Here is a 19,805-nt window from a genome sequence, read left to right as displayed (position 1 = left end):
GTGAAAGGCTTGCCATCCGTCAGCCTGCACAACTCAGCAGGTCAGGAGTTCTCCTGAAGTTGACCTAGGTATTTTTCCCGTCCTAAGCTCAATATCCAGGATGCTGCCAGGTTTTACTGGTTCTTCTTCTCTTAACACACCATGTCGGCGTCTTCTACCTGTCTTGGGTGCCATCACACCAACCAAGCTACCACCGTCGCTTGCCTGGAATATCTCAATAAAAGCCAACTAACTAGTTTCGCTCATCCACTCACTCAGCTAGAGTGATCATTACAAAACGTAAACAGGAGTCAATTCCTCCATCCCACAAAGGACCTGCTAACACCTGCCCCTTGTTCAACACGGCCAGCTAGGCCTGAACAGTGTGGCCCCTGTCCTCCTCTCCAACCTCAACCCCATCACTCCCCTCCTCCCCTCCATACCCCGCCCAGCTCCAGCAGCCTTCTCAGTTCCTGACGACATAATGCTTCCGCCCACCATGGGACCTCTGCACGAGTCATCCCTCATCCCAGAATGCTGACCCCTTTAACCCTTTAGCTTAACTCCTGCACACACATTCCCGACCTCAGCTTGAGTGTCACATGCTCAGGAAACCTCGGACTCTTCAGTTTGGGTGCTTTGATTCTTCAGAGGGCCTTTACTACCAGCATTCAAAAATTCCCATTCCATGCCTTAGCACTTATTTTCTCCTGGGTCAGCATGATTATTCACTGGACAATGTGTTTACTGGCTCTCTGCTACTAGAATAAAATCCCATGAGGATAAGGTCATTGAACTCTCAGATTTACCACCGTGTCCCCTACACACCAGTACCAGGCCCAACTGGGTGGGGGTTTGGCACCTTCCTCTGCATTTGTGACAAGAGACCATGGTACATGGGCGTTCCGAGGTAACGTGCTTTGAGACTGGAGTACGCAGCAGCAGACATCAATTAGCACCCACTGACACATGAAGACAGAGGCTCACAGGGATGGACTTACTCAGTCACAGAAAACACACAGTGAGTGAACTTGGCACCCGTGTTTCCAGTCCAGGCTTCCTTCAGCGGACATTCAGGCTTTTTCACGTGGTGTCTGCATCTATAGCAGATCCTTTCTCCTGTTTACTACTACGGAATCACGAGTTCGGCCTCCCAAGCTCTAGCTCAAGTTTTACTGGAATCATTACCTAAGGCTTTCGCCTCAAGCCTGCAGGTCACAAGCAATGTCATTTGTCTCCATTTCCCTCTGTGGGACACACTCAGCAAATGTTACGTGAAGAATTTCTGGCAATGAGGCAAGAATCAGTAATTGAATTAAAGATATTCACCTGCTCTAAGCCAATCTTCGGAAAACAAGTTGTTTTTTGCTGCCCTGTCAGGACACCATTAAAGAAGAAATTCCAATTTTTCATGTGATTCAACCATTGCATCGTGCCACACAGTTCAACTTGTATAGACCATACACCCTACCCTATTGGCGGGTGCACAGAAATATTACATGTGGCCTTAAGAACAATGCACATTATTAATAGACCATGAGCTTATTCCTTTCCCCAAGTGCCCCCTCCTCAAGCCTCCTCCTCCCTGCATGCAGAAGGCACAGTCTCCTCCTGCACGGGGCTGAAAATATAGCCTGTGGCTAAGTCAGCAGGGGCGAAAAGCCCCTGAAACAAATATAGCCAAGTGTCTAACACTCCAAATTATGACAGAAACTTTATATCTCTGCTCCACTCCCATCCCCACTCAACTTTTAGCCCTAAGGCAAAACTCTCACCACTAGCCTCAAAAGAGCCAATCTTCTGTTAAATGTAAAACAACAAAGTCGATAAAAATAGGTAATAGAAAAACTAAACCCAAACCTGCAAATAACAATTAGTAATTCCAAACACCAGGCATAAATCATTTCTGGAAATCACTCATGCTTTATTGTTCTTTTCAAAATGCACAGAGAGATTCACTTCAGTTATATTCCAGTTCATTTTGCTTTTTTAAAAGAGGGAGGGAACTCTCAAAGAAAAAACTGAAATCCTGAGAATCTAATACATTCAAGTTTAAAGGGGACACCAGCCAACTGAGCCACAAAAATTCGTAACAAGAAGGAAACAAGGACAGCTGTACAACCCAACACTGGCACTACATTTCAAAGTAGGTACAAAATCCCTAAAGTGATGACTACAGGGCTCAGGAATCTCTGGCTTAAAATCAAACAGCTTCTTACCACATACACACATACAGAAAGCCGCTCTTCTCCCCGCCTTCCAAAACTCCCACAACTTACCAAACTCAGCTCAGTGTAACTTCACACCGTATTTATGATATGGCAAATTGACACAGGCTCATGCTTGCCTACTGAAGTGATGAAATGCCAACAGAAGGCACTAACTCTATTAGTCTGCCCTCAGTTAACCAGTCCTGAGCCATAATAAATCCAACTGACTTATTTTGCTTTTAAATGTAAGATGGATGTATCTTTGAAGGGTCTAACTGTACTGCTGAGAAGAGTGTGCACAGGCCACCAGACATCATGGGCTGTCAAAAGCAGGTTCTTCCAATTAACAAGAAGTGTCCCCAGCATGGCTGAAGCCAGGAAATGGTGTGGTGACATCTTATACACCATCAAATTCAAACACTGGGTTGGCTGAACCGTTTGGGGGTTGGGGAAATCTGCAAGGTTGTGGAGTGTGACCACATCGCCCATAAATCTACTACCTGGGCAGATGAGGAAAGGAAAAGCTGGAGGAAAGATCAGTATTTTGGGTTCACAGTAATCCTTTCTCTGGGCTTCCCAGGTGACTCAGTGGTAAAGAATTCACCTGCAAAGCAGGAGACACAAGTTTGATCCCTGGGTCAGGAAGATCCCCTGGAGAAGAAAATGACAACCCACTGCAGTATTCTTGCCTGGAGAATCCCATGGACAGAAGAGCCTGGCAGGCTATCTGTAATCCATGGGGTTACAAAGAGTCAGACACAACTCAGAAACCAAAATAACAACAATCCTTTCTCTATAATCCATTCGTATCTGCAATTTGTGGAAGAGGTGGGGGGAAGGATGTGAGAGAAAAAAAAGCAAAGTTATATGATATTTTCCCCTTTCCTTAGGAGTAGCATTATCCAGGAAATTATCTAGGCAGGCTGACTGCGGAACCAGACAATTAAACTTAACGCCAGTTTCTATGCCACTGGTGAATAGTGGTTAATAACTTCACACTTTTCTTTTTTGTGTCTTAACAAGGAGGGAATGGCACTTTCGAAATCATTACTGCTCTGTCATGTTGGTTCACTGCCAAAGCAAGGAGCTGCAGAACACCTGTCAAATAACACGCGGCTCAATGAAAAAGAAACAAACACCAAAACAGGTTTATAGAAAATATTCACGTAAGTAGAAAAAGGAATGAGTTTGGGTTAACAGGAAGTCACTCATTGTGGTGGAAGGTGGGGAAGAAAGGAAGATTTCCAGGCCTCAGTTTCTGTGATTCAAGTCAGAGTAATGAGACTCAACCTGCCTGAGCAGAGATCAGCGGCGTCAACACAAGGTTAGTCTGATAGTAATATTTATCTCCTCATCCTCAGCCACCTCCCTGTGGTTTCAGTAATTAAATGGGCAAAATGTCGAAGCAAAAATACCACCCCTGTCTTCTCAAATGAAAGTGGCTCAGTCCAAATGTATCAAGAATTCTTTTTTTGTTGTTGTTCTGAGTATCCAGGCCATTCTTATCAAATTAGGCTTAAAAATCAAGATTAAAAATGCATCTCTTCCACATCCAGCCATCTATAACTGCAGAAACTTCTAAGTCAGCATGAACCCAGGGTCACAGCAAACCAGCACCCACTGTGTGGGGCACAGGGCTGGGTGCTGGGGGAACACCAAAACACAGACATAGTGATTCCCAACAAAGCGAACATAAGGGGAAACTGGAAAATATAGCAACAATCTGAGGCTGCAGGCTTTTTTTTCTTTTTTGGTCAATTAAGAGAAAAATTTTAAGTATCCACACTAGTTTTTACAGACCCATCCCAAAATCTAGTGGCAAAACTTCCAACATGTGGGTTTTCAAAAAGACCCTGAGGCTTCCCTCGTGGCTCACTGGTAGAGAATCCCTTGCCAGTGAAGGAGATGCAGGTTCTGTCGCTGGGTTGGGAAGATTCCACATGCTGAGGAGCAACTCAGCCCGTGCGCCACGACTACTGAGCCTGTGCTCCAGGGCCTGGGAGCCGCAAATGCTGAGCCCGCACGCTGCAGCTACTGAAGCCTGCGGGCCCTAGAGCCGTGCTCTGAACAAGGAAAGCCACCACAATGAGAAGCCCACACACTGCCACTAGCGAGAGGCTCCTGCTCATGGCAACTACAGAAAAGCTCCTGCACAGCCAAAATAAAATTTTAAAAAAGCCCTAATTTTGATTGGGAATAAGGAAATTCCACCTTCCTTAATGAAATAAATCCTGACACTTTTAAGGTTAGAACTGAGAAGACTCTGAAGAGGGAAAAGGCCAGTCCACACAGCCCAAGGACCACCTGTCTGCTGCTGACACCCAAGGGTACACTGTGTGGGGAGGGGTGGGAGGTATTCTTGACAAAGAGCCAGGCCAGTTCACAGGCAGCACTTGACTTTGGCTCCCTCTTCCCAGCTGCCTCTAACATCGACCGTCTGTGTCCTCCTAAACCCATACCCTTGCAAAGTTCAAAACCCAAGAGCACACAAAGCCACACGTTCAGGCATCCTGGAGATGATAGGTTCCAACCATTAAGAGAGAAGGGTAAGATTCTTCTCAATTTATTTTTAAAAGTCTAAAATTTTAGCTACTTGAAAGAAATATTATGTGTTTCCAAATATATAAATGCAAACCAGGCCTAAATGTAACCCACTTGTCTCTATAAATGCAACACTGCATTTATACAGAACAAATTATTCTATATATTTGAAATTCTTTTTCACTGTACTTCTCTCAAATTATTGAATGTCTAATTTATCATAACTGGAACTGGCCTTACATGGGGGTATATCCAAGGTATGTCCTCTTCTTAGCTGTATATTTACCAACAGTACTTTCACCAGTTTCAGAAAGGATACAGACAAATGGACAAGCAAAAATAGATGTTATTTAGTAAAAGTTCATCAATATAAATAATCTGCAGTTAGGATGCTTCTTGCTTGACTGAAAACAGGTGTTTCTATATAAGTTAAAAGTATATAAAAAGAACCTTAGCTCTAAAATTACCACTAATTTTCACTATGAAGAGTTTCAACTCATTCCATCTGAATTACCACCAATTCTGAATTAGTAGATGTGAATTAACAAGGTAGAACAGTATGAAGAACTGCAAAGAATATAGAACCCAAATATCCCTGAATTACAACAGAAAAAAGGGAATTAATAGTTTTTCCGGCTTAGAATTGCACAATGTAAACAACTTCAAAGTGGTGAGTGATCTGTGATCACTGAAAAAGGGATATTACTTTTCTTAACATTAAACATATTCTGCCAAAATATATTAAACCTTCATTTTCAGCCTTAAGAGAAGTTATCTTCTTATACTAAAAACCTTCAAAATGTCAGTAGGTCAGCTGAAGTTAAAAGTAGTCTTAATGGTGGCTATTAAAATTCTGGAGACAGAATTAGAACTCTTCCCTCCTACCACCCACGCAGTTTCCACCAGTCTGGTCTGGCAAGAAAATTCTTCATACTGCCATGTGACAAAAACATATATTTTTAAGACTAAAGTGTCCTCTCAACCTATAGTAGGGGGCAGAAATGAAATACAAGACTCAGCAGTTCTTCAGTATTTCTGCATCACAGTGTCGTGTGAGACTCTCATAAATGCTATGCACCCTTTCCCCCTGAAAAGCACACATATGCAGACACACAAAATGTCACATACAAATTGAGAGGAGTCACAGACATTCCCTCTGCTTCTATGAAAAGTTCTCATATGACAATATAAACAAGTGAAACCTCAAAATCCAGGTTTTATAGATGTCCAAAAGATTATTTTCCTTCCTTCTTACTACTTGCATTGTACTTTCCTCCACTTTAACCTACTATGACTGCTACTGTGAGAAATGCGAGTGACTGTCCTATTGAGATGGCCAAAAAATTCGTTTATAGAAAAACCCAAACAAACTTCTACACATGACTCTCTTTTATTAATAGATCAGAGGTCCACAAACTTTTTCTGTAAAGGCCCAGAAAGTACATATTTTAGGCTTTGTAGATCATTCAGTCTCTCTGGGCACTAATCAGTTCTGTCATTCTAACAGAGCACAATGAAGCCATAACAAGTGGGTGTGGCTGTGGCCCAATAAAATTTCCTTTACACAAAATAGACGGCAGACAGGAGTGAACCCATGATTTATAGGTTATCAATCCCTAGAATAGAAGAACAGGTTCAATAACTCCACAGGAAGCAAAGACAAATACAGTTAGACCTCTTCTGTACACGATCCCTAAAAATAATCCCACGAAGGATTTAACACTTAATAAGAAAAGCCAAAGCCTGCAAATTTTAGAAGAAAATAAGACAGAATGTCTCTGTCATTGGAGGGGGAAAAAATCAAATATGTGACAATAAGTTTTTAACTCTTCTGCATAAGAAAAGACAACAAATACAGTTAAAGAATAAATCACAGACTAAATCACAATTTTTAACAAAAATGACCAAACAAGAATTAGTTTTTGACCTAAGAATACTTAGAGACATACAATTCAGTGAAACAAGACATACACTCACAAGCAAATCACACTGAAAAAAAGAAAACTGAAGAGTTAAAACACATGAAAGGATGCTCACCTTAATATTAAGGAAATGTAAATTAAAATCACAGTGAGATATCACTTCACACTCATGAGACTGGCAAAAATTTTAATTCTGATAATAACCAGTGGTAGCAAAGATGTGGAACACTAAGAATTATGCAACAAGTATGTTTACAAGTACATAAGAAGTTTAAGACCCCTCAACAGAAAAATAACAAATTCAAAAAGGTAAAACTGAATAGCAAAATTATTCCCAACTATTTTTAAACAGGGCTTCCCTGGTGGCCAAGTGTAAAGAATATGCCTGCAAATGTAGGAGATGGGGGTTCAATTCCTGGGTAGGGAAGATCCCCTGGAGAAGGAAATGGAAACCCACTCCAGTATTCTTGCCTGGAAAATCCCATGGACAGAGGAGCCTGGCGGGCTATAGTCCATTTTGTTGCAAAGAGCTGGACACAACTTAGCAACTAAACAACAAAACAATTTTTAAGTTAACCTCTAATTCTGTGACTGAAGAAGTCAAGTATCATAGCCCCATGGCCATAAATATGATGAATTAGCTTGCCATGATAAATTAAATGACTGTTCCCAATAATAAAATATCATACACTGCTTGTGGCCGTGCAAACTCAACTCCTAGTAATACCCAAGAGAAACTCTTGCACAGGTGGCACTGTCTACTATAGCACTATCTGCAGTAGCAAAGAATTAAACTTAAAAATAAGGACAACTGGAGAATAAAAAATATCCTGTGCTATATTTATTCACTGAAATATTACACAATAAGTAACATGAATAAACCAAGTCTGAAACTGTATCAACATGAACCAGCTTAAAAACTGGTGTACAGAATAGGTACTTTCTCTTACTGTTTTTGGCAAACTGCAAAAAACACATGTATAGCATGACACATAAATGGTAAACACTTCTAAGGCACCACATATACAGGTACACATTATCTGCTGTGAAAGCAAAAAACGCTGGGCAAAAAGGACACAACTAACCCGAGAGAGCAGGTACCTCAAAAGAAAAAAGAAATGAGAGAGGGTATGGAGGAAAGGGTCTTCAGTTGTCTCTACAATATTTTATTGCATTTAATTTGTTAAAACTAGGCTTTTTAAAGAAAAGAGATTGGAAACGTAAAATTTTTGCTTATTTGCAGATAAATCAGAAAGTCTCCTTCAGCACTTATTTATAAGATTCTGCCTATTCACTCATTCTCTTTTGCCACTGACATCAACAAAGGCTACAGCCAGCCCTCCATCCCAGGGCCATTTTGAAGGGCTCTTGACAGGCACTAGCACATGGCCAAGAGACTCCCAGGAAGGCTTGCCTAGACTGCAGTGTTTTCCTGTAATGATTTAGACACATTTTTGAAATGCCCAAATTTCAGCTCCGAACGCAACTAAAAGCTAGGCAGTCTACAACTGGTTGGCAAGCAGGCTGGCAAAGACTCATTTTAGCCTACTGGGTGAGAAAATGAAAACACACGGGCTCTATACCCAAACATCAGAGCACACATTCACTTTAAAATGCAATCAGAAATCCAGACCAAAAATCATTTTCTCAAGGGCACAGAAATAACAGAGTGCAGAAATAATACCAACGCCAATAAGCACTAATTATTCCATAAAGACAAATATTACCATTACACTAAGAATTAAGCGAGTATGTTTTAAGTACAGAGTAAGTTAAAAATCCCTCAAAAAAAAAACCCCAACAAATTCAAAGAGGCAAAATTACACATCAAAATCATTTCAATTCTCTTTGGATTAGCCTAATACTGTGACCAATGGAGTCATGTATTGTAACCCCATGGCCAGAAGTGTGAATTTTGCTCTTTGATATAAGAATTACCTTGTTATGATACATTATATGATTGATCTTATCAACAAAACTTATTATTCAAAGACCATCATTATTTTAAACACTAAACCGACTATTACAATCCTTTGGTTCTTTAATAGTTCCAAATTAATAAAAGTGAAAAATCTGGACAGATTTGTGTCACTAAATGGCCTTCACTATTGTTCACAGTATAAAGCCGTAATTGATTAATGATCTCAGGGTGTCTATCGCCATCTAGTGAACAACCACTTCAATTACCACATCAGTCACTTTACTAGTCTTGTTTTCTCTGTAGTTTTAAAATATATGTCCACTAAGTGCTATCAACTTATCCAGTATCTTTTTTATGTCTCTACAAATACACTGAGAATAAACACAAATGTAGATGGTATTTATGTAGATTCACTTCTGAATATCTATCAACTAGCTTTCCATATTACTTCTCTGGAAACACTGAGTTCATTATTTTTAAATAACCTGCACACTATGAGGTCCCTCATACAATTCCTTAACCATTAACTAATTCCTCTACCACCGAGCAATTAAAAATCATAGAAGAGTTTAAGTGTGAAAGATCGCACCTGGGAAAAGACAATATTGATGTCCATTTGACATAACTATTAGCATTTTTATTATAAACCTGTTTTTAAAAGTACAATTAGTAATTATTCTGAGTACACTAGCAGCCATAATACATTTGATTACAGAAATTATTAGGTCACCAGAGCCAAACCTGCACGATTCCAACAAACTGAGCACACACAAAATAGACTTAAAAATAAGACGGGGGAGGGGGGCTTAAGGCCTTCCCAGGCTGTGCATTAATCCATATTCAAACGTAAAATGTTACAATCTTTTCAGGTAACATACTACCAGGTTTCCTTCTCATTAATTTCTACTTGAACCTTAATCTAATTTATCCTACAAGGATTTTAAAAGCAATCAACTTCTAGGATTTTTAGCTTACTATATTACGTGGTCTACTCTTAGTACAAAAACAAGTTTGATAAGTCACAGAAATGTTCCAAAATTCAGCAAACTGACTCTCTTTTTATACTTCATTCCTCCTATCTCTTCAATAATCAAAAGATTCTTGAATTCACAAATACCTAACACACGGAAAATAACAGTAAACCTAAGGACAGATTATCACATAAAATACTTTCATCCGCCAGTGCTAATAATTATCACCAATACATTACAATCAATTTTATTATAGGAAATAATTTCTGTACGTGGCTTTGAATCTTCTCAAATAAGATTTCCAGGAAGCAACTGTGTAATTATTATTTCTCATTAACCTCACATTACTTTAAAGGCCCATTTCCCACAGTTGCTGTATTTTTAATTTGTGGGAAGAAGCAAAGGGGAAAGAGACGAGGGGAAAGCAGAAACCAAGAATTTAAACCACACATGATTATTTCTAGATTTATCTAAAATTCTTTTTTTAGTGCGGAGAGTAGGGTTTTTTTTAAACAAAATAGTAAGATTTCTTACTGTTCCATTTTATATAACAGAAAAATAAAAATTGAGTTTCAATTCCCTATTAAAAATTGAGCTAAACAAAAATACTGCCCTTAAAGTACATTGGATTAGGGGAGTGGGGGAGATCATTGGACAAATTTGGGGCTTATCATTATCAACAGTGCCCTTTTAAGCTTGTGGATTTCTGAGCCAATGCAGAAAATGTAACAACAGGGATTTCCCAACAGCAAGAGGCACTCTCCAAGGGAGTAAATTGTCAACTATTGCCTCTCGTGAGAAACTTAAGAGTAACCCTGATCCAATCTCAATAGTCAACCCATGTATTATCACCCAGTTGGGGCATAGTGAGTGCATTTCCTAATACAAAAATAAGATGGTATTCTATCAGAAGCCACTGGATATATACACAGAAATAAAATTTAAATAATTTTAAAGTAAACTTAGCCTAAGAAAATGAAGACATCCTTCCTTCATTTCAATAAGCCCCTAAAACACCTATATCTTCACAAGGAAAAAAGGCTTGCATCTTGAGTATTGAAAAAGGCATTCTTCTAGGAATAAGAGGTAGAGTACAAAACAGCAGTCAGGAAAGCCATTCTGAGATGGAGAAAGCACACAACCTTCATGCAGCAAGAGCTTTCAAGTCAGGAAGATCTGGATTCCCACTCAAATAAGTCACTTGTTACACTTCACCTCTGAGTTTATTAGCTTTCTTATCAGCAAAATGGGAACACTGTTACCTCTATCAATTGATTTTTATGGGGAATCACTGAAGAATGCATCTGTAAGTGTCTTACATTATGCTGGTGTCCAATACATGTCTTGCCCTCCCTCACTGTGCCCTCAGGAGAGTCTTTGAGATTGGGCTACCAACAGAAGAGCAGCTCTCAATGTCCTGTTCATTTCATGCCAGCGAGATCTACACTGTCCAATACAGCAGTTCACTAACCACGTATGGATATTTGAGGTTAATTTTAATTATATAAAACTCAAACTCTACTTCCTGAGCTGGCTGACAGTAGCCAGCTATCAAGCACTCACTAGGTACTTGTGGCCAGCAGCTACTACACTCAATACTGCAGATGGAGAACGTTTTCATCATCTCAAAGTGCTATTACATACGTCTAGTCTAGATTCTTCACAATCCAGATAATCAGGATGGTGTGATCACTCACACTCACCTACAGCCAGACATCCTGGAATGTGAAGTCAAGTGGGCCTTAGGAAGTATCACTACGAACGAAGCTAGTGGAGGTGATGGAATTCCAGTTGATCTATTTCAAATCCTAAAAGATGAAGCTGGGAAAGTGCTGCACTCAATATGTCAGCAAATTTGGAAAACTCAGCAGTGGCCACAGGACTGGAAAAGGTCAGTTTTCATTCCAATCCCAAAGAAAGACAATGCCAAAGAATGCTCAAACTACCGCACAATTGCACTCATCTCACACGCTAGTAAAGTCATGCTCAAAATTCTCCAAGCCAGGCTTCAGCAATACATGAACCGTGAACTTCCAGATGTTCAAGCTGGTTTTAGAAAAGGCAGAGGAACCAGAGATCAAATTGCCAACATCCAGTGGATCATCGAAAAAGCAAGAGAGTTTCAGAAAAACATCTATTTCTGCTTTACTGACTATGCCAAAGCCTTTGACTGTGTGGATCACAATAAACTAGAAAATTCTGAAGAAGATGGGAATACCAGACCACCTGACCTGCCTCTTGAGAAACCTGTATGCACGTCAGGAAGTAACAGTTAGAACTGGACATGGAACAACAGACTGGTTCCAAATAGAAAAAAGAGTACATCAAGGCTGTATATTGTCACCCTGCATATTTAACTTATATGCAGAGTACATCATGAAAAACACTGGGCTGGAGGAAGCACAAGCTTGAATCAAACTTGCCAGGAGAAATATCAATAACCTCAAATATGCAGATGACACCACCCTTACAGCAGAAAGTGAAGAGGAACTAAAGAGCCTCTTGATGAAAGTGAAAGAGAATGAAAAAGTTGGATTAAAGCTCAACATTCAGAAAACTAAGATCATGGCATCTGGTCCCATAACTTCATGGCAAATAGATGGGGAAACAATGGCTGACTATTTTTGGGGGGCTCCAAAATCACTGCAGATGGTGATTGCAGCCATGAGATCAGAAGACACTTACTCCTTGGAAGGAAAGTTATGACCAGCCTAGATAGTATATTGAAAAGCAGAGACATTTCTTTGCCAATAAAGGTCCGTCTAATCAAGGCTATGGTTTTTCCAGTGGTCATGTATGGATGTGACAGTTGGACTGTGAAGAAAGCTGAACACCAAAGAATTGATGCTTTTGAACTATGGTGTTGGAGAAGACACTTGAGAGTCCCTTGGACTGCAAGGAGATCCAACCAGTCCATCCTAAACGAGATCAATCCTGGGTGTTCATTGGGAGGACTGATGCCGAGGCTGAAACTCCAATACTTTGGCCACCTGATGCGAAGAGCTGACTCATTTGAAAAGACCCTGATGCTGGGAAAGATTGAGGGCAGGAGGAGAAGGGGATAACAAAGGATGAGATGGTTGGATGGCATCACATCACCGACTCAATGGACATGGGTTTGGGGGGACTCGGGCAGTTGATGATGGACAGGGAGGCCTGGCATGCTGCGGTTCATAGGGTCACAAAGAGTCAGACACGACTGAGCGATTGAACTGAAGTGAATCTAGACTCTAAACAGGGGTCAGCTTTTTTTTTTTTTAAAGAGCCAGATGGTAAATATTTTAGGCTTTGCAGGTCATTCCAATTTCCATCTAGACTACTTAACTCTTCCACTGTACTGCAAATGTACCTACAGACAATACTTCAATGAATAAGTGTGACTATGTGCCAATAAAACTTTGTTTATAAAAACAGATGGCAGGCTGGATTGGGCCCATAAGCTGTAATGAGCCGACCTCTACTCTATAGAGGATTCTGACTCCAGATCCCCAGCATGAGTATTCTGCCTATAACCACTACCTCCTTAAGACCAAGTAGTCTTAAATCCATTGATAGAAATCAGTATTTTACTAGAGCTAAATGGAATTTAATATCTAATATAACTATTCTCTTACAAACTAAGGAAAATCCACACACATGGTCCTAAAGCAGATGAAGCTTTTACTGTTTACAAAGGGATAGCACCTCCAATCTGTTTGGTATGTAGCCCATGTTTCTAAAACCAATTACTCTAAATCTTAATTCCGGTTCTGATAATGTTTGTGCAATTAGGAATTTGTACATCCAGCTGCCTACTTAAAATGCCTACAAATCTATTACAACCCTCAAAGGTAACATATCCAAGACAGAACTTCTCTCCCAGATTTCCCCTTCTTAATAAATGGTTTCACTAGTTAACCAGCTAAAAGACAAAAATAGAGGCATCCTCCTTGACTTCTTCCTTTCCCTCACACTCCAACCTAATATATCCACAAGAAAACTAGCTTCCTTACATCACAGGCCTCATTCATGTTACCTCCTAAAGAATCCTTCCTTGACCAAACTAAGCCAGCCAGCCACCTTAACAGTGTTCAACGTACCACTCTGTTTTAATTATCTGCATAGCATTACTTCTATAATATTCTCTTACTTTTTATATTTGCTTATTCACGTATTTAAAGTCTGATTTCCCAAATGACCTCTCCACCCCAGGCCCTTTCTACACCCCCTGCCCTAGGTAGATATGAGCCTCACAACACGGGGAATTTCTATGTCTTGCTCAACACTCTATCCCTGGTACCTCAAACAATCCCTGGCATATAGCAGATGCTCAATAATTACACACACACAAAAAATGGATTAATGAATGAATCCTTACTTAAAAGCGTATCTCTCTCAAATTTGTCCTGCTGCTGCTGCTAACTCACTTCAGTCGTGTCCGACTCTGTGCGACCCCATAGACAGAAGCCCACCAGGCTCTGCCGTCCCTGGGGTTCTCCAGGCAAGAACACTGGAATTGACAGTTCCTTCTCCAATTCATGAAAGTGAAAGTGAAGTCGCTCAGTCGTGTCCGACTCTTAGCGACCCCATGGACTGCAGCCTACCAGGCTCCTCCGCCCATGGAATTTTCCAGGCAAGAATACTGGAGTGGATTGCCATTGCCTTCTCCAACAAATTTGTCCTAAGAAAGGGATATTTGAAGCTATATTACTAGGTAGAAAACTTTTTGGCTCTCCCACTCCGTAATATGTATAGTTTAAAATACTTTCATTTTAGATATGGCAATGTTATACCATTTACCTCCCTTCCTTTGTATGTCACCAAAGCAGCCAGGGGTTTGGCGTAAAATCTGCTGTAGGAGAATCCCAGGCAGCCGTACATACTGTTGGCCGTGAGCTTCAAAGCCTTCTGTCGAATGTCATACTGCAGGCCACACAAGGACAAAAGACAGACAACAATATTTGCAGATGCATAAGCATTACATTAGATGTTTTCTAACTCACCAATAAGAAACCCTCAGTGTCCCTGGAGAAAAGAACTCTGGACACAGTCAACGCACCCTCCCAGAGCCACAATTCCCTGACCTCCTAGAAGCAAGTAAACAGATTCCAAAGCTCCCAGAAGGTCAGAAGGCACTTGCTCAGATACATCTTTGCAGACAGAGGTGCCTTGTATTTTGAGGCATCAGATGTTTCTGAATGGTTTCCTACCCACCAACTTAAAGTAAGCACATGCATTTGTCCACAGCATCATGTTTAAACCACTCCTAGATAATCAAATTTTCAAAGGTGGGACTGTCACTCAGAGGTTGCTGAGTGGAAAGATATACCTGTAGATGAAGGTCTGGATTTAAATCTTGCTGTTTCATTAGCTGTTTCACGTGTCTTCTCCGCTCTACCAGTTTTCGGATCTCTCTGGGCAAAATGCCCATTTCCAAGCTTGGATCTGGCAGCTCGGGGATCTGCTCTTGTTCTCCATCCTGATGAACACAAGACAAAAACTTCAGATAAATCAAACTTTTGTGAAATGAATTCCCAACATCATACCTTGTGGGAACTTAACCCCACATCTTATAAAGCTACTTTCTTGTCTAAGTATAAAGGTCAACAATGCTGAGAGGGCTGAAAAGCAGGTCAATGCTACCCTCTTTTCAGTCAGTTCTCTCAGCCTATCATTCCCAGTACTTTCCTGATCTAGTTCTTGACAAAATGTAGGCATCGTTTAAAAGGATGAATTTTTACACATGCTCCTTTTACCCCTTCAACAAGATTGGGGAGCAACATGTTTGGGGGTATTGTTTTTAAAATAAAAAACATTAAGAGAGACTGCTTTAAAAAAAACAGCAGTTAAATTACTATTTTTAAGACCTGTGCACTACCAAACAAAATGTTACAAAACTCTGTTAAACTATGGGGAATCACAGCAATTACTTTAAGTGTTTTAGACTGAAAGATAAAAACCTAAATACTAAATCAGCAAATCTCTTTTAGGAATCTGGAGCCCATATTTAAATAGACCACGACATCTCTAAAAATTAACACATATATATTCCTTAGTATTTATGCAGTACCTTTTATCTATCAATTGCTTTGAATTGGTACAAAAGCAACACTTTAAGAAAGCAACCAGCAGTCTTCCATTAAAATTTACAGGAGGAAAAGGCAGGGGAAGCATTAGACCATTTTTCTCAAGGCTCCATTAATTCTATTGAATATTAACAGGATACAAAGAAAAACCAGGCACATTTGCCCTTTCAAAGGTTCAGATTTAAAAATAAACCTCTTGGCTTAAAGTATGTCAAGTCAATGCCATTTGATAACCTAGTTTTTACAAAGTATCTGATTATATAAAGATCAATAACTTCAAATGAACAATCTCACAATAGTAACAGGGACCTATTGTTTTCCAATAGAGCAGATGATGATAGCAAACCTATTAGAGATCTTGGTACACATTCCAATTTATTTACAGCAACCATGGAGGTCCAATAGAAAGTAAACTGAAAGAATCTGAAGTCAGGCAAGTTACAATCCATGCCTGGCTCTGCCAGCACGAGCTGTGTGGCACTAGCTGCTCTGAAGACCAAATGCAGTACTGCCCAGGAAAATGATACAAAACCCATAAACTGCTACATGTATAGTATTTCTTAGATGACCTCTTTCAACTCTGAAGTGTAATTTCATATCCAGAATCTAAACTGGAAAGCTCAAATAACAAAATGGTGGTGGGGGGGAAGGAGGAGCTGTATAATGACAACTATCCTAATACTGACAAAGACAGGACACAATCTAAAGAATATTATTAACCAAACGTAGTCACTACCTCTCGGGGATGTCTACTCAATACCTACCCTGTAAAATTATCCTCTAGTCCCATAGAAAAGCCTATCCTCAGCAGACACATTTGTACTGTGTGAACACGCTCCTGTGGTCACAGATGATGGACAGGTGTGTTCACCAACCTAGGCAAGCCTCTAAGATTCTCTCTTCCAGGAATATGGAATTAGGACTGAAAAACAGCCCCCAAGCTGGAACCAAAAGACCTGTAAATTCAGGAGCTAGAGAGCAAATAGACATCTTCTGCCCCTTGCACAAAGAAGCAGAGAAACACAACATACAGAGATAACGTCAATTTACATCTTTTACTGCTGGAGAACCAAATCTAATCAAATTCCCTACTGACAGTCAATTGTATAAGCTTTATATATGAAGAACCACACATTAAGTTATTAAGCCGTACATAACACTGTTGACTATATGACCACTAGTTAGATTAAAATTCATGTGATATAATTCAAAAGGATCCTTTTGAAAAGGATGTTTAATGAGTAAAATCAGTAATAAATGCTTTCATGGCCAAAATTTAAAAGCCTGAAAATAACAAGTGTTACAGGAAAAGGGGAACAATTCACATACATAACTGGTAGGAGTATAAAATGGTACAACGACTTAGGAAAACAATCAGTTTCCTTTCAAGTAAAACATACACTGTCCAATGCAACCCAGCAAATTCACTCCTTAGGTATCCCCCAAAATGAAAGCACATATCCACAAAAAGAACTGTAGAAGAATGTTCACAGCAGCTTTATTAACAATAGCCCCAAACTGAAAATAATCCACATGCTGATCTCAGGGGAACAGATAAATATGAAATACATCTCAACAGTAAAAAGGAAATAGCAATAATGCAACAATACAGAGGAATCTCAAAAAAATTACACTGAACAAAAAAAGTCAGATACAAAAGAGTGCATACTGTATCACTCCATTAATCTGAAATTCTCGAACAGGCAAAATTAAGCTATGGTGATATAAGTCAGATCAATTACTGACTGATGGAAGAGGGGATTGACTATAAAAAGGCAAGTAAAACATGTCACAACTTAGGGGATGAAGCTAAAGCACTGCTTACAGAGAAATTTACAGTTGCAAACGTCTAAATTAAAAGAGATGATCTCAAATCAATAACGTCACCTTCTATCGTAAGAAACTAGAAAAAGGGCAAAGTAAATCAAAGAAACCAGAAAAAAGGAAGTAATAAAGACTAGCACAGAAACAGAACAAAAAAGCAATAGAGAAAACTCAAGGAAACCAAGGTTGCTTGTTTGAAAAGATTAACAAAATTGATAAACTTCAAGCTATACTGAAGTTTTTTCTTCAGTAAAAAAACCTTATTCTTCAGAAATAAGATGACTCAAATCACTAAAATCAGGAATAAAAGGAGGGGACCATCACTACTGACCTTAAAGAATTACAATGATTAAAAGGGAATAATATGAACAATTTCATGCCAACAAATCAGATAACCTATACAAAATGGACAAATTCCTAGAAAAGACAGAAACTACCCAAAGTGAACAAAAGAGAAATAGAAAATCTGAACAGACCTATAACAAGAGACTGAGTTAGAAATTAAAAAAAGAGAAGTCTAAGACCTGATAACTTCACTGGCAAAAATTAAAGTATTAAAACGAATTCCACATGAACTCTCCCCAAAAACCGAAGAAAAGGGAACTCTTCCCAACTCATTCTATGAGGCCAATATTACTTAATACCAAAACCAGACAAACACATATACAACTATACACCAATAGCCTTTATGAATACAGAAAAAAACTCAACAAATACCAGCACATCAAATCTAGCCATATACAAAAAGGATTATACACCAAGTGGGATTTATCTCAGGAACAAAAGTTGGTACAACAATCAATATAGCATACTATATTGAAAGAATAAAGAACAAAAACCATATACAGATCATCTTAATAGATGCAGAAAAGGTAGTTAAGAAAACCCAACACTATTTCATGATTAAAAAAAAAAAAACACTCAACAAACTAGTGCTAGAATGGAACTTCCTCATACTGATAAAGGCCTGTTGTGGGAAACTCTCAAGTAATATAATATTTAATAGTGAAAGACTAGATGTTTTCCCCTAATAACAGGAACAAGAAAAGGGTGTCTGCTCTTGCCACTTCTATTCAACTGTACTGGAGGTTCTATCCAGGGCAGTTAAGCAAGAAAAGGAATATAAGGCATCCAGATTGAAAAGGAAAAAATTAAACTTTCTCTATTCACAGACACAGATTTCCCATAGAAAATCCTAAGGAATCCACAAACTATTATTACAACAACTAATAAGTGAGCTCAGCAAAGCTGCAGGATACAAGATCAACATACAAAACTCAGTTCTATTTCTCTACACTAGCAATGGACAAACCAAAAATGAAATTAAGAAAACATTCCATTTAAAATTGCATCAAAAAGAATGAAATATTTAGGAATAAATTTAATAAAAGTGCAAGACTTATACACTTAAAACTAGAAAACATCTTTGAAAGACATTAAGGACCTAAATAAATGGAAAGACTTGATTTTTATGGATTGGAAGACTTAACATTATTAAGATGGCAATATTCCCCAAAGGGATCTACAGATTCAATACAATCCCCATCAAAATCCCAGCAGGTATTTTTGCATAAATTGACAAGAGATTCTAAAACAAACAAATGTGACATGTATCGCTACAATGGAATATTCAGCAATAAAAAGGAATGAAGGACTAATACCACAACACAAATGAATCTCGAGAACAGTATGCTAAGTGAAATAGTTCAGTTCAGTCGCTCAGTCGTGTCCAACTCTCCGTGACCCCATGAATCACAGCACGCCAGGCCTCCCTGTCCATCACCAACTCCCGGAGTTCACTCAAACTCATGTCCACAGAGTCGGTGATGCCATCCAGCCATCTCATTCTCGGTCGTCCCCTTCTCCTCCCGCCCCCAACCTTTCCCAGCATCAGAGTCTTTTCCAGATACAAAAGGTCAAATATGATTCTATTTACAGGAAATATACAAAAATACACAAATCTATAGAGGTGGAAAGATTAGTGGTTGCCTAGATCTAGAAGGGATTGAGGGAAGTAAGGGCTAAAAGGAAGAGAGTATCTTTGGGGAAAAATGAAAATGTCCTAAAAGTGATTATAGTGCAGTTAGCAAACTCTGGGAATAAACTAAAAGTCATTAAATTGCACACTTTAGATAGGTAAATTACAGAGTCTGTGAGTTACATCTCAATAAAGCTATTAGATAAAAGACACAGAACCAGTCTGAGTCTCCTCCTACCCAACACTCCCCCTTTCTGACCACAAAGAAAGGATATGCTAACTTTTAGAAGCAAAAGCTAGAATGCCATTACCTTTCAGAAGGAAAAACTAGAACACCAAGCCCTTTGCTTATCTTCCCCCTTTAAGCACTATTTTTAATCTCCATTTCAAGAGT

At 39.3% G+C, this 19,805-nt stretch overlaps 1 protein-coding gene across 7 annotated transcripts in view; it reads right to left on the bottom strand.

The window, feature by feature from the left end:
• Nucleotides 1-19,805, bottom strand: part of POLA1 (DNA polymerase alpha 1, catalytic subunit) — a 298,535-nt gene that overhangs the window by 234,799 nt on the left and 43,931 nt on the right. For all 7 annotated transcript variants that reach the window (XR_016037010.1, XM_088834553.1, XM_088834552.1 and 4 more), the window contains 2 exons: nucleotides 14,853-15,002; nucleotides 14,324-14,446 (listed from right to left, as the gene is read on the bottom strand). Coding sequence is in view for 6 of the 7 variants with exons in the window: in XM_088834553.1 (XP_088690679.1) it covers nucleotides 14,324-14,446; nucleotides 14,853-15,002 (273 nt within the window). In the remaining variant the exon portion in view is untranslated. The remainder of the gene's footprint in view (nucleotides 1-14,323; nucleotides 14,447-14,852; nucleotides 15,003-19,805) is intronic.

The sequence above is a fragment of the Moschus berezovskii genome, chromosome Y (assembly GCF_049115385.1).
Source record: "Moschus berezovskii isolate FMDL1 chromosome Y, NW_MosBer_1.0, whole genome shotgun sequence".
Classification (NCBI taxonomy): Eukaryota; Metazoa; Chordata; class Mammalia; order Artiodactyla; family Moschidae; genus Moschus; species Moschus berezovskii.
The sequence above is the reverse complement of the archived record's forward strand: the minus strand, read 5'-3'. Positions and strand labels throughout refer to the sequence as shown.